At 40.9% G+C, this 13,256-nt stretch overlaps 1 protein-coding gene across 1 annotated transcript in view; it reads left to right on the plus strand.

Moving 5' to 3' along the window:
- Positions 1 to 208: 208 nt before the first annotated feature.
- The window catches only part of LOC148084715 (proton myo-inositol cotransporter-like), a 53,564-nt gene continuing 40,516 nt past the window's right edge, over positions 209 to 13,256 (plus strand). Inside the window, exons 1-3 of the mRNA XM_087787874.1 lie at positions 209 to 915; positions 8,225 to 8,384; positions 8,917 to 9,125. Coding sequence (XP_087644000.1) covers positions 327 to 915; positions 8,225 to 8,384; positions 8,917 to 9,125 — 958 coding nt within the window. The 5' untranslated portion in view covers positions 209 to 326. The remainder of the gene's footprint in view (positions 916 to 8,224; positions 8,385 to 8,916; positions 9,126 to 13,256) is intronic.

Raw genomic sequence — 13,256 nt, forward strand, 5'->3', positions numbered from 1 at the left:
CTTTATTTAATACAATCTATTCATTTTCAAGTATAGAGTTTATCTAAATGTTTTGATAACTATGTATCTAAATGGAAAAACGTTGTTAGTCATATTGATATCTAATATTCGGTCTGCATCTTTGTGTCCCTTGTTTCAAAATAAAGCTGCTGACGTCATAGACGCGTTTCTGATGACGGAGTCGTCCACTACTCTCCTCCTCCATCCTCGCTCCTCCACTCTCATCAGGACCACGGGGATGTGATGCTGTGAAACTTTCTACACTTTCTTCTTCCACCTGAGCTGCAGACAAACTTTTCCTCGCTCCGGTCCTCTCGGCGGGTCCCATGTCGCGAAAGCAGGTCGACCATGAATACAACCTGCGGGGGATGAGCAACCTGATGGGCGAGCGCTGGAAGCGGGTGAACGACGGAGGAGAGCGGAGCCTCATCAAGGCTCCGTCCAGCGGCAGCCTCGGCAGCCAGGGCGCAGCGAGCTCCAGCGGCGCCGCCTCTGGTGCGCCTCCGCCCGCCGGCGCCGTCGCCACCGCCGCCCCTTCCACCGGTGATCTGGAGAGAGCCGCGCGGAAGCAGTTCCAGCAGGATGTCACGCCGGGCTTCGTCTATGTCCTGGCCGTGTTCTCCGCCCTGGGGGGCTTCTTGTTCGGCTACGACACCGGCGTGATCTCCGGGGCGATGCTGCTGCTGAAGCGGCGGCTGGACCTGAGCGCTCTGTGGCAGGAGCTGCTGATCTCCAGCACCGTGGCGGCCGCGGCTCTCTCCGCGCTGCTGGGCGGCTTTCTCAACGGGCTGTTCGGGCGCAGGTCCTGCATCCTGCTGGCGAGCTTTTTCTTCACTGTCGGAGGGATCGTGCTGTGCAGCGCCCCGGGGAAGGAGGTGCTCCTGGTGGGGAGGCTCATCGTGGGAGTGGGGCTCGGTAAGAACCACCACCCGGTCAATAGGTTAACTTTCCTAAAAGTGTTTATGGAAGTGAAGTGAAAATACAACCTGATGACAAAACACCACACAACTTCAACAAACACATTAAAATCTTTATTTTGAATGTTTCCTATACCTGCAGGATAAAGGGACATCCTGGAAAGCTGGTCATAGGTCAACTTTAGAGGGCAACTACTGACTACAACTCTTCTGACTAAAGCACATGTTTAAATGTTGAAGTCTTTCTCTCCGATATGACCCTCATCATGAAGATTCTCCGTTTTGAATTCATAGTAACCCATCTAGAGGTTACAAGAGTGAAGCCCATTCCTCATCCAGCCAACTCTAATCATGGCCCACTTTGTTTATACAACAAGTACCTTGGAGGTAGAGACCTCCAGGATTAATGACGGCAGGTGACATACCTCGATGCTTGACCAATCAAAGCAGAGTGGGTGTTGTTATGGTAAACAATATTTCATCTCCAGAATCTCCAGGCTTAATCTAATTTTCTAATGTAAATATTTCAATCAAAAGAGAGTTTTGTGCAAACAGACACATACTGATGAGTATAACAGAGCTCCAACATCTATTTAAGACACACTTTAATCCACACAGTAGTTGCCCCTGAACAAATTAACAAATAAATAATAAACAATCACTTGTTACGATTGAAAAACCACATTGTTACATAAACATTTTAAACAATAAGACTATAATAATGTAATGAAACTAATAAAAGAACAGTAGACCATTAAACACCACAATGCTTAAATACAATTAACTTAAAAAGAAACCACCACCTAACAGTATATTTGACTAAACACGCACAAATATAATATATAAATAAAATTAAAATATATGACAAAACCGTCAAAAAAACTTCTTGTACATATACAATTTACAATAAATCAAGTGAAGACACAACAAACTGATCAGCATTTAAAGACTAAACAGAATAATTAAGACGAAGCACAAGTTCAAAGACAACATCGGGTCTCGTCTATGAGAATAGATTTGTAAACTATGAGACACAATGAGAATAAACAACATACGATAACAAGAACTCAACAAAACACAACTTCAAGTCAGTCAATACACTAACCAATTACAGCGACACAAATGACAACACGAAAGTGAACCACACAACAGAAATCATAACATTCTCCTTACAAAGCTGTGGTTTTAATATCAAGGCGAGTTAAGTGTGTAGATGTGTCATAATAGAGTGACATAGTGATGGAGTCAACATCAGAACATGAACATGATGCTTCTCTCACTGACGGTCCAAACTAACTTCTTGAGTCTAGACAGGGTCAGGTCAGCACAGCGTAAGTGCTCCTTTTAAGACTGCTTTCCTCCCCATGCTGAGAGGTCCTGGTCAGCCGCCACTTTCCAGAGCAGATCTTTGCAGTCACCCCGAGTTTCAAATTACCCATCAGCCCTTTCTGTTAGCGTCACTACTAGATCTGGTTGCCTGCCATTGCTCCAGAAATCAGTCTGGAGGAAAAAGAAAAGGCCGGGAATAGGTTCGGTCGCCACACTCACAACGATTCTCACAGCCGCACCTTCACACACATTCACTGCTTCCTAATGGATTTATAGAATCGTCTTGTAAGTCAGTTAGTAAGTCAGTAAGAAAGAAATAGTTATTTCTAAAGGACATTCTTTTTTTAGAATAATCTCAACTGGCTTTTCCAGATTACGAGCATCTTCTCACATACTGTATCCACTATTGCTTCATAAGCATCTCTGCAGCTTCAGCCTCCTGACGACAGCAGCAGAGCTGGTGCTTAATGAAACACAAAGACAACATTAACCACTGGAGAAGCTGCTTCAACCTCACTTCTGCTCCAACGTAATTATTCCCACCTGAGCCCGTCGTTATTGCGAACATGCCCCTGAAATAAAGCCAACCGCTTTGCATTTCTGAATTGAATTCTCTGAAAAGGTCACGGAAGCTGTTTGTCAATGCAGGAAATGCCATTTATCAGTCGCCCTGCCTCTCCGTATTTCTCCTCGTCAGCCTCAGTCTGTCAGCTCCTTTTCCCATTTTGTTGTCCTGACCTTTGTGAACGGCTTTTCTGTGAGGCCATCCAAGACCGGCCGGAGTAACCCGAGTCCTGTCAACGCTTCAGCTCTAATTAAGAAGTTCTGCTGCAATATCCACCACTTGTAGGATTTTAAAAGGTCTTCAAGGACCTGCGCGGCTGCACAGATTCACGTGCTGGGTTGGTACTAGCTAAGTCAAAGTCAGATTGGTGTTTGATTCCAAGTCTCAAATGACAATTTACCAACAATTTGAGCACTAGGTACTCTTTCAGATTCATTGACTTGTTTCTAGTACAAGGACTCCAAACACTCAGCCTGGTGTTTGGACTCATTTGAAGTAGAAATGTTTCACTCAGATTTGTGGGGTTCAGAGAATCCTATTTGATGTCAGGCATATCTTAAGTTTAAGTGAGTTGTATGTTCAGTGTAGCATAATAAACTACAGTGACAAAAATGTACTCAACAACTGGTGTCACTTCTTTTTTGGTAACTTTAAAACTGCCAAGGCTAACTAAATTAAAAGATCAAGCCATGGGTTAGCTTGATGCTAGCAAGCCATCTGTTATGTTTTCATCGCTTCTAAGTCCGACATGATGGTTCTCGCTCTTCATTGTTCTGCTGTGGTGGAAGATAAAAGCCCTCTCCAGGTGAAATAGCTCAATTACCCTCATGAGTTCTTCCAATGTGAATGAAATGTTGAAAAAACCCCTCTTATTTTTACAGTTGATGAGTTCCACTCTCACGTGGAATGGGTATGAGAACATGAACACATGTAGGCTGTCTGGACTCTAAGGAAGGAACAGTCAGATGTTCCAGGAGAAACACAAAAGTACAACCTAGCTGACGGGACTCTTGTGGCATATATCTAATTGACACTAATAGTTCTATGTATGTGGATGACACTATCGCACCTTAAAATTAGTTTTATTAGCCTCAGTGATAGCTGCAGTTTTTATACCATTTAGTTGTATTGTCCCAGTTTTAGTCAGTTACTTGTGACAAGCCATGCCTTCTGTTTCCGTACAGAGCACCACGTATAAAATGTTTAAAATCAATACTTGAATGTGATGTTGCACTTTACAAAGCAGAAAAATTAGTAACTTTAACACATTGTGATATTTATTTCTTGGAGTGAGGTGAGAGAGTTCACTCTTGCCTTTAGACAACTCATTCACATTTGGCCTCGGCTACAAGTCACCAAAACCAGATAACAAAAATGTCAACAAATGCCCCGCTTTTTCAACAACAAAAAAGAACAGCGAAATAGACTGCAAATGTAATTTCTGCTCTTTGCCTGAAGCGTAAAAGTGGCATCTCTGACTGCTTTTTATGAAAACTTCCATTAGTCCAATCAGCAGCGACAAAAGCTGGAAACAGTGTCTGCAATTGAGGTCTGGGAGTGGAAATCTAAGATGGAAGAGGACCATCGCTGAAAAAGCTTCTTGAGAAAATTAATCTTGTGATTTTTAGTTTTGAAGATTGTTTGCAGCATCAGTAGCCATTAGTCTTGAGAGCACACATGTCTAACCAAGACATAATACAGATCTTTGATGTTATCTTTCATGTTCCACCATGTTTGTAGAATCTCCTCTTTTAAAAGTAGCGAGCATCTGGAGCAATTTTCTCTAACAGTATCACTTGATTAGACCTTCAATGAAGTCTGAAGTTCTCCATGTCTTACCCTCTGTCATGGTATTAGCTGTAAATGGGCTCTAATATTCAGTGCTCATCAAGACCTGCAGCTGCGTGTGCAGTGGAAACGATCTGTTTCCTGATGCAACAGCATGCAGTCCGATGTAGAGAAGAGGAAGAAGGACGACCAGGTGATGATTTGAAGGAACCGAGCGTAAGGATCGCAAGACACATTTCCTCTTTCGCTATTGAACAGATCTGCACCTAGTTCAATGAGTAGTGTTGGAAAATATTAATGACAAATTTAGTCACAGAAGAAAAGACACATTAATCTGAGTGGGTGTTGGCCACATTGTGAGTCAACATCACTTCAGAGTTTGGAAAGAGAATAGCATCATACTGATGGTTTGGCACCAACATGATGAGAATTATGTCTCAGGTCTAACAATAACATGCTAATACAACTTGTTATACAACAACAAGCAGGTATAGAGAGTATCTGAAAACTCATTCAGCAGTTTATTAAGCGAGCAATTAAAGAAAAATTGGGATGGAAACCCAAGTATTGTGTCCTGTTTCTGTTGTTGTGGGTTCTGTTTGATTTTTAAGCAGTTAAACCCTGTCAAAAGTGTGAGCGACTCCTCCTTATCCTCGACGGAATCAATCAAATGTGTGCAATTTATCTATCTAACATGTCCAGTTAGTATATCAGTAGGTCATAGCTCTGGGACCTGTCCCAGCTAAGGGAACCTTTGAGGTAACATCCACTCACATATTAGAACAACTGGCAGTGGGCACCCTTCCAATGGTTGCAAAACCAACCAATTAGCATTCAGTTATCTTGTTCACAAGTGTAGGAAGATTCAGGGGATGCAGTAGAATTGGTGCATTGTGTTGGATCATGAGGAATACGACCCTGTCATGGTGAAGTAAGAACTAAGTCAAAGACCAAAGAGGAGGTGGGATGTATCCCTTGGACCATACTAGTTAGATGCTCAAGGTAACTAGACCCTTAAGGCAGACCCAGCACACCCTACAAAGAGTTTGTCTTTCGGTTGAAACAGCTCATATAGGGTTTCTGGAGAGAGGGTCTGGACTACTTTACTTTAGCTATGTTTGCATGTTTGGTGTACAAAAGCATGTGGCTCGTTCACAAGCCTCCTTCACATCATCACAATAGATTATAATCTGAGAAATAAAGATCATTATTTGGAAGTGGTATTAAACAAGTGGGCATGGGAAAAGGTACCTGCTTGATTGATGAAAAATGTAAGTAAAAATAAACATTTTAATTTTTTTAATGGATTTATTCTTTGATTCATGAATATTTATGTTGGTGCATCCCTAGTTACACTTATTATCAGTTTCACCTAGCAGCTCAGATGAAGCTATATTTTCATAAATAAATGTAAGAGAAAAGCAAATTAAGGAAGATATTTCAGCTGATTTCCTGCTGACGACACAAAGGAAAGATCAACTGGAGCAGCAGACGGTTGAGGCTTCTTAAGTGTCTCGGCTTTGATCAGAGTGACCACAGGGAATTGAACCGGGTAGCAGCATCACTCTCCGAAGAACATTTTCTTTACACTTATGTCTCTTCACCATCCAAGCTGCTGGAGATGACGATGACATCTCCAAAACCGCTCTCCACTCTCTTATGAGAATTAAATTCCACTCTGGTATTGATTCATCTCCCCATCGCTGCCATAGTGTGGTGCCCACCCAGAGACTGAGTGGTTACCATAGCAACAGGTAGCTACGTAGTCATGGTGGTGACGGAGGGCAGGGTTAGTGACGGTAAGGATTGTACAGGGGAGCAGGAGGGGTCGGTGTGTTTGGAAAGCAGTGGCGGACTATTAATAGAGCTTATCAGAAGGCAGCTGCAGTCTTGTGAAACCTTGACAGATACATCCTGATCAAACACAAGTCGCTTGTTCAGCGAGTGTGCGAGAACACAACTTTGTGTACACACATGTGGGGTCTGTTGTTCTGACAATTACGTTTGATTAGATCCCAGATCAGTGTAATGTGGCTCTTGCTGTCCTGTGACAGACTTATGGATTTAAGTCTTGTGAGCTCTGGCTGCAGACCACGTCTGTTCTTCCTGCCACCATCTGAGGGACTTTTACTTTTAGCTTCATTGTCAGGCACCAGCGAGCGTCTGGCTTGGTCAGAATGAATTTTCTTTCCTCTATGCAAACATGATGCCTTCAGGGGACAGGTTTTTTGGGGATGTTACAGTAATTGCGTTATTTTGTGCTCCAGGGCTGGAGATAAAAATGCACCAGGTGTAGCTTCTTTGCTTGAGGCTGGTCTTGTATCATGTGAAGTTACTATAGACATGGCAGCACATCTAGCTTCACCCTGGTGATTTAAGGTTTAACCGCCAGCATGCATTTCCCAGAGTTCCCTCTGGCCCTTCTTTCTCTTGTACTACAGACAAAGTCCAAGCTTAGCAAGAACTACAAGCTTGTACAATTTCACTCTAGTGTCACCAGATTTCCTCACCCTGATCATTTTTGCTCCACTTAATATTCCATCTCATCTTGAATGTAACGCCCGCCATTTTAGCCACTCACACATTATATACAGTCGGGACACCCCTACACAACTTAAAAAACTTGAAAATACCAACCTGATTTCATAAAAACATTGGTCAGGTACAGGGTCAGAAATATACTTCTGCTGTAAAGTCTGCTTGCACTTGGTGAAAATACACATAAAAATAAAGACCAAAATTTAAACACGTTAAATGCATACATTTAAAAATAATAATTATACAGTGAGAATATTTAAATATGTATCCGAACCAGGAACTTCACACTAGAAATTACTTCCAACAGCATCATGAATAACCAATGAAAAACAAATACAATTATTAAATCAACTAATATTATATATACAAAGTATTGCTAAAAGAAAAGATGAACGAATATTATTTATCATCTGCTCTTGGTAAAGTAAGAAAAGGTGAGACTAAGCCAAGAGGAGAAAATGATATGATATATGATCCTTCACCTGCAAATCTCTTAGAAATTCAACATAATTCATTATGTAAAATTTGCAATTTAAAAGGAATTGGATTAGAAATAAATCTAAATCGTGTATTTTTCCAATGTTGCCATTATTACAATGCAGCTATCCGGATAAATGTGGTGCGGGAGGTTAACAACACTCCTATGCGTCCACGTTTAAAGCGCTTAATACTAGAATGACAGACTATGACACAAAACCTTAAAGTAAAAATCACAGTCAATGATATGATGAAATCATTTATGAGCCTCATCTTAAGTACCACTCAGTGTAGGTTAGTGTTGATGTAGTTAATATTTAAAACAAAGGTCCATGTTTTGTTCACATCACAGTGACTTTTCATCTTAGCGAGTTCGATATGTAGCGTTGTTTTAAAAAGAAAGAAAAGTAAAAAATAGAAATACTTGAATATGAAGAGTCATTAATGAAATGCCAATTTATTCCCAAACTGTGTAGTGATGTAGACTTATAATGTAGCATGACACCAACTAAAATTAATGAGCTTTTTCTTCTGTGACTAAATATGTCATCAAAGAGTTACACTCTATACAATTAAACAAGTAATTATTCTTCATCTCTGTGTCACGCAGGTATTGCTTCCATGACGGTACCTGTGTACATCGCAGAGGCTTCCCCGCCACACCTTAGAGGTCAGCTGGTGACTCTCAACACCCTTTTCATCACAGGTGGACAGTTCACCGCGAGCCTCGTGGATGGTGCCTTCAGCTACCTGCAGCACGACGGTTGGAGGTAACGTAGATCTTTTGGAAAACTTTTGCATCCCTGCCATATACTCAGGAGAGATGTTATCAAATCCTTTACATGTGGCTCACATTAAATGCCAGATATGGAATCTGGCTCTTTCCCAAATGTTAACATATGCACAGGTCAACCTGTAGCAATTGCAGCGAGCTGTACGTTGAGAGACGACTGTAAGCCGCATCATCCTCTCAGCGTCCTCTCAGTGTCCTTCAGTTTATCTGCCTTCACTCTTTTCTGCCTCTGTTATGGACTGTGAGATACAGAAGATAAGATGTTGCTTATGCAGCTGGAATTGTTAAAGACCGTTCACACGTTCCACATCACAGTGTTCTTCTACTTTGCCTGAGCCTAGTGATAGGAGCCGCGAACAACCAGGGCTTTCTTAATCTTAAAGAACAATCGTCTATTATTGAGTCCAGATCACCAGCAGGTGTTTGCAAACTACTCAAGTTGTTTAGGTTGAAACTCTAAAGAGCCGTCCGCCATGTCTGAACATTAAACATGCCACTGTCCTCCGCAGATACATGTTGGGTCTGTCCGTGCTTCCTGCTCTGGTCCAGTTTGTGGGTTTCCTGTTTCTGCCAGAGAGCCCTCGCTGGTTGATCCAGCGTGGGCTGACCCAGAAGGCCCGGCGTGTCCTCAGTCAGATTCGGGGGAATCAGAACATTGACGAGGAGTACGACAGCATCAAGAACAGCCTTGATGAGGAGGAGAAGGACAGCGGAGGAGGTCAGTGACAACAAGATTCAGAAAGCTGAAGTTTTTGAAGTGTCTTATTCATGAAATGGCCTAAGTATGCTTCATGATTGGGAGTACTGTATGGTTATTGCGCCAAGAGAAACCACAAGCTAGACAAATTAAGTTTAAATGCTACTATTTCAGGTAAAAACAATTATTAGGTGCTAATGTTTCAGTCCATTTAATGTGAAATTTGTAACATAATGGCCAGGTCAGAATGTTTGTTGTGAGCCACAAAGTTACAGCATTACATGAGATTTTACCTTACATTTTCCACCTTTTACAGCATCCCAACATATTGTTTAGCTTTTCAGACTTTCTGTCATGAGTTGAAACAGGAATCTACTTGTTTTCTGTAACATTGCACTAGGTGGACAATGTTGTTAGATGTGCCACGTGAGACCAAGACACGGGCGGCTTTCATCATATTGTCTCAATGGTACATTGTAAATAACAATTGTGAGTCGCCGAAGAATCAGTGTTTACATGGCTAGCAAGGGCTAGCTTTATTTCATATGGTTTGCTGGAACAGGAATCATTTGAGTGAATGTGAGAAAACATGTTTTTATGTTTGGCTAGTATTGATTTTTATTCAGATGGAAAATTTGTTAAAATGAAGACAAAGTAACCTTTTTGTATAAGGCTAGAAAATTAATGAATCATGAACACTTGTATTAATGTATTAATGTAAGACCTATAACAGCGGGTGCGGTCATGGTAAAACAGAATTCATATTCAGAAAAACAAAACAATTTTAGTAGGCGGAGCTTAAGTACCTTTTTTCATGTAAATATTTCACTTAAAAGAGAGTTTTGTACAAACAAACACATACTGGTACAATAGAGGTCCAAGATCTATTTGAGACACGCATTATTGCTCCACATAAAATGACTTAGCAGGTTTAAATTTGGCAACCCTCATTAAATTCTAAATCATTCTGGCTCAAAGACGACATTGTGGAGCAGCCTCTAATCCCTGTGACATATGAAGTTATTTACCTATGCAGGAGAAGGTGGAAAGACAGATGACCTTCTCAGTGAGGGACCAGAAAGACGGTTGATGAGTGTAGTGGGCAGGCAAGGTTGGTGTGCCCATGAGCAAGGCTCCGAGCTACAGAGGTCTGATGGCACTAGTCTGGATCAGTGGTGTAGACAAAAACCCTAACCAGACTTTAAAAGCATCCTGCCGTAGCAGCACTTTCCACTTAATTCCATAGTTTTACAAATGACACTAAAGATTTTTCATCAACACACCGAGCAAGCAATTTGGAGTCAAACATACATACAGTTGAACATACATGAACCTGTTCACACAGTCAAGCACAATTGTTCCTACCTATAGTGAACTTTCTTATCTTAAAAACCTTGGTTAACTTTTTGGTGTTCGATTACTTTTTTTCTATGGATGATTTTCAAATGTGATCTGAATGTTTATCCAAAGTTTATTTTTTTCAAACTGATTTGTCTTTTTGAATTTCCATCTGTTTTCAAACTGTTTTCCTACTCTACATTATCCAGAGGTGGTTCGGGCATTGTCTGTTCATCAATCACGTTTTTCATTTGGTCAACTCTTTAATAATTGCTTTTCCGTGTTGTGGTCGAATTTAAATTAAGGCTACAATTTCTTTCACAATTAAATCTGAGCCATTGGTTTTTAGACTATTTTCTTTATTTTTACATTTAATTTGTTCATTCCTCATTCAAAAGCCTATTCAATGAAAATCATCAAAGGAGGCTTAAATATCCCCGACTTTCTGACGAGAGGCAGAGGACACCGTGGACATCTACCGTCCATCCGACTGTCTGTGTACATTCAGACACACTTACACAAACAGAACAACCAAAAGCCATCAGTTAATATCGGCATGTTTTGGGTGAGTGGGTGTAGAATAGAGACAGGTTCAAGTAAACCTTTGTGCAGGACTCAATATTAAGACAAACTCAGTTCAGTTTTTTCCGTAGTCGATCTTTAAAAATCAAACAATCTAAGGTTCAATCTGCTGAGTGATGGTCCTTCACAACCACACTTTTTACCTACATGAAGTTATGATTGCAAACAATGAACAACCTCTAGGTTGGAGACAAGATCTCCAGTGTTTCCACAGGATGCACAGGGAGGAGAGAGGAGACAAGGAAAATGGATTCATTTTCTCGCTGATCAACCTCAACATCGTTGAGCAGTGATGAGTGCCACGCCCGGGTCCCAGAGGTCAGCACTTCCTGCTGAGGAGACGAGCTTCGTCTTCTTCAAGGGCCAATGAAAAGGCACACACAGGCATCTGCTTTCATTTCAGCGTGACTCTCCAGATGCAGCATCTTTCACTGCTGTTGGTTGGAAACCATGACTCGATTACAGGAGATCAAACATCTGCCCTCCTCATTCCTAGTCCATTATCAAGCCCCCCCAGGCTGACACCCCGAGCAGTAGTTCTTGGCTCTGTAGCTTCATGTCCACCACCTCTAGATGAACTTCACGTCATTTAAGCACTGGGTTCACTGGAGACATGATTGAAAATAATTTAACAGAATACATTAAATAATAAAAAAAAAACTGCGTCATTGTGCTCTTGCTAGGGATTATTCTATTTACTTTTATTTGTTTTATGTAATCCTTGTCAGACTTACACAAAACTACCATGAATACTGAAGGAACTCTTATTGGCCTGAAGTTCCACAATTTACCTGATGTTTAGAAAAACAACGATCAGTATTAAGCTCTGTCACACCAAATTTAATTTTCTTCACTCGTATGTTTACGATTAACAAAATTATGAGCAACAAAATCTGAGACAGTCCAAATTGTAACGTCATCCTTTATTCCATTAAATAGTTTCAGGGTCTTTTGAAACTCCAATCTAGAGTTTGTCAGATGACCTTTTTTTTTCTACTGACAAAGTCTGACCTTCTGCACATGGAACTAATTTGGAATCCTTATACTTTTCAACTAACCCCTTTTTTTTATCCATCAACCTGATGACCTGCTGTCGCCTAGCAACCAGATACAGAGACAGAAAGGGAGACAGCTTGTCAGACAGGAGACTCAACAGGAATAAAAGAAGAGTCTAATTTGGAAATCGTTCATGATGTTTCTTTACACAGGTGAGTAGGTGGAGAGCAGGCAAGGTGATTGTGGCTCAGATCAGGAAAAGAAAGTTATAAGTTTCTCATAAACAACATTTTAAACCCCCCAAAAATAGTTTCTCTCATTTTTTTTCAAGGAGTCTTCCTAAAATGTCTCACTTTTTTAATGTACTTTTCCAAACCAGAATTATGGCATCACTCTTACATCACTTCATTCCTTCCCCTTCGGGGTAGTGCACATTTTATAGTGTTGTTAACATTTTTAGAAAGACACCTACTCAAGCAGTTTCCTCTTCTTAGAATTTAGAACTTTCTTACAATATTGTAAGTAAACTATCCATTTACTCAGATCTTTGTGTTTTTTGGTGACTGGTGACATGTGCCTATTGCAACAGATAGCTGGGATTCAGCCAGCAGTGACCATATAAGGTGAATCAAGCAGTGATTGTTGATTTGACTATTATTTGTGTGTATCGCTGGAGGTTGAGACTGCAGCTGTATGTTGTCTGTCAGAGAATATAAACTCTGATTGTTGCCCTGAGAGGGGAGGAGAAGGTCAGCAGAGCTAAAAGACACAATAAAGGTGTTGCCATGATGATAGAGAAGCAATATCTAGAGAGAACTAGGTCGGCACATTACACTGACATTTTCATGAGGAACCACAATACTGGTTCACAGATCGAGCTGTGGAGCATATGGAGGATCAGCCGGAGAGCAAGGTCTGGAGGGGTGAGGCAGAAGTGAACAAACATGGCTTCTATTCAATGGACACAATTCCAACACAATATAACTGAGGGTTGCATCAACATTCAGCTCAGTTTTATCAAAAGTGTTATCAGAGAAAATTGGATTCAATAACTTTTTATTGTCATTCCATTCAAGAAATGAGTAAATTCACCAAGTCCTGGACCTCAACACAACAGCACGAGAGACTGATACAACATTAGCAATAATAATAATACAATAATGAACCTACTACTACCTATGCCAATAGTAAACGTTTTTATTATTATTATTATTATTATTAGTCTGATTAAATAAG

The sequence above is a fragment of the Callionymus lyra genome, chromosome 3, assembly GCF_982586985.1.
Source record: "Callionymus lyra chromosome 3, fCalLyr1.hap1.1, whole genome shotgun sequence".
Taxonomy (NCBI): Eukaryota; Metazoa; Chordata; class Actinopteri; order Syngnathiformes; family Callionymidae; genus Callionymus; species Callionymus lyra.